Source organism: Pelmatolapia mariae, linkage group LG8, assembly GCF_036321145.2.
Source record: "Pelmatolapia mariae isolate MD_Pm_ZW linkage group LG8, Pm_UMD_F_2, whole genome shotgun sequence".
NCBI classification, from domain to species: domain Eukaryota; kingdom Metazoa; phylum Chordata; class Actinopteri; order Cichliformes; family Cichlidae; genus Pelmatolapia; species Pelmatolapia mariae.
The window spans coordinates 30,612,501-30,614,887 of NC_086234.1; the positions used below are offsets into that span (position 1 = coordinate 30,612,501).

The 2,387-nt window shown below is 45.7% G+C and overlaps 1 protein-coding gene across 1 annotated transcript in view; it reads right to left on the reverse strand.

The window, feature by feature from the left end:
- Window positions 1–1,854, reverse strand: part of LOC134633016 (ectonucleotide pyrophosphatase/phosphodiesterase family member 7-like) — a 25,992-nt gene extending 24,138 nt beyond the window's left edge. Inside the window, exon 1 of the mRNA XM_065471584.1 lies at window positions 1,847–1,854. Within this exon, the coding sequence (XP_065327656.1) occupies window positions 1,847–1,854 (8 nt within the window). The remainder of the gene's footprint in view (window positions 1–1,846) is intronic.
- Between the last annotated feature and the right edge of the window lie 533 nt (window positions 1,855–2,387).

A 2,387-nucleotide genomic window follows, 5' to 3' on the forward strand; every position in this document is an offset into this window, starting at 1 on the left:
CTCAAAAATCACTTCAAAATCCCAACATTAGAATAATTGTCATTACTCAAACTGCATTTCTCACTCACATTAACTATGCTATACTTTCATTATTATCTTTAAGAATAAAGATGATTTACAATTAGCAAAAGCACAGATAGATAAACTCTGTTATAGCATTCTGTATCATTTTAAACATAAAAGGCTGGATTTTACCCTCTCAGATGTAATGACGGCTAAGGCGGGGGGACTTCAGTCTTTCCCTTTCCCACCTCTCTGGACACATGTGAGTGGGTGCCACTCAGTTCAGGGTTTGATAGTGTACAACAGGATAAACCAAACGTACCAGTGAGGTCCATGACGATGCAGGATCACATCAACCTTTAAAAAGCTGTAAATGTTGAGTGTTCCTGACCTTTCAGATCTAAACCCTGTTAAACAGAAACTAATGAATCAGTATCACATCACTCACTGCTGAGTCCGGGCAGCATGATAAAATAGTGTCTAGTAGCAGTGCTCTGTGCTACTGTGGGTTCCCCACAGACGTCAGCTCACACTTAGTTACACCGTTGCTGGTACACAAACTAAATACTGCTCAGTCTGCAGAGTTGCCCAGTGGGCAGAGTGCACTCTAAACTGCCCACAGTGACACATTCAGAGGATTCACTGTGTGTGTCCTCCTGTCGGTGCTGCACCTACCATACAGAGGGAGAGGTTAATATGCACAGCGGGTGTGTTGCTCAGCTGGCACTGCTCCCTTAATCACTATCCCCACCTCTCCTCCTGCAGCTGAGACACACCCACTGGTACAAATATATGTATAATGTCTATCCACAGTATCCAGAACTAATGACGTCTAGCGACTAAGAACGCCTTCAGGTACCACAGAGGCTTCTAACACCCACAGAGCTGTAGAACTAAGGACTGTGCATAAAACGAGTGTGTGAAAGCAGGCCTGAGGTATGAACATGTGTAAGGCTGACGGTCTTCATTCATAGTGTGTGTGTCAGCTGTACAGGTGGCTGTCGCTGAGAGCTGAGCAGCCCGGCCAGATTGATGAGGGGTCAAACACATGGTTAAGTCTCATTTCATTTACAAGCACAGGCTAACCCACACGCTGCAGCACAAGGGATGGTGGTGGGAAGGGTCAAGTACCTCCCCACAGGTCTGCTGGTTTAATAGAACTGTAAAATCCATAGAAGGTGCTTCAATAAATACATGCTGGCTGACACAGACTGATTGCAGAGCACTGACAGGCTTGATCGGTAGAGCTTTAATGCCTCCCACAGAACAGTTTCCCCAGAGTCTGTGGGAAAACCCGTGACTGGGAAAAGTCAGAAGGATTTTTATTTGATAATAAGCTCACATACAGAATCAGCACATACAGAGGACTGTGGACAAAAAGCGCACCGTTCACAGGACACTCTGGGTCAGAAATGCCTGAAGTTGTTCCCAAACTCCTCACCTTTGGTTGACACCACTGCTGCTCTCTTTGAAGTGATTGAAATATTTTTTTGAAACAATATCTTTTTAGCATTTTTTTTAAACATTTAAAAAATATATTTTTAGTTTGATGGTAGGATTGTTATATATAGTTGATAATAAAACATTCTGTAGTACTCCAGAGTGTATTGAATGAATGGGTGGTTTGTGTTAGAGAAAGACTGTAGGTGAACTGTGGCCTCCTGCATAAAAGTCCAGTAGAGCCTCCTCAAACAACCTCCACTAAACAACACAATACTCTACTTCCTGATCTAGGATATGAAGTGTAAGGCTCAGGGAGAGCTGAAGAAGTCTGCGTTATTTTTGTGCCACTATAATAAAGTTGGAGTGAGACACTGAGACCTCTCCTGTCGTTATTACATACCTCCACATTGCTGACCCCTGTGGCGAACATGCTAAGGCTCGAAGACGAAGCCAGGTCCGGCCTGGGAGCATCGGCTGCCGCCGGACTTCCACCTCCGCCGATGGACTCCGGCTCACAGAAGAGCCTTCTTCCCCCGGCTGGCTCGGACAGGCTAGCTGAGGGCTGCGGGGCATTGCTAACTGCGGCTAATGGCTCACCCATCAAAACCTTCGGTGAAAGGTTGGTGACTGTTTGCTTTCATGACCCTGACTTTCAGTGGAACTTTGTTGTTGCTGCTAGCTCTGTGCCTATAATAGGCGCTGATTTTCTTTGTGCTCACGGACTGCTGGTTGATGTTGCTAACAGACGTTTAATTGATGCTGTGTCATTTTCCTCATTACCCTGTTTGACTCGGGGTGCTCAGCCCGTGGTGCATGCTAACTCAGTAGATTCGGGTGACGCTTTTCAGTGTTTGCTTTCTGAGTTTCCCTCACTCACTGTCCCCACTTTCTCGAGCACTGTGACGAAGCACAGGGTGGAGCATTACATAACTACAGTAGGG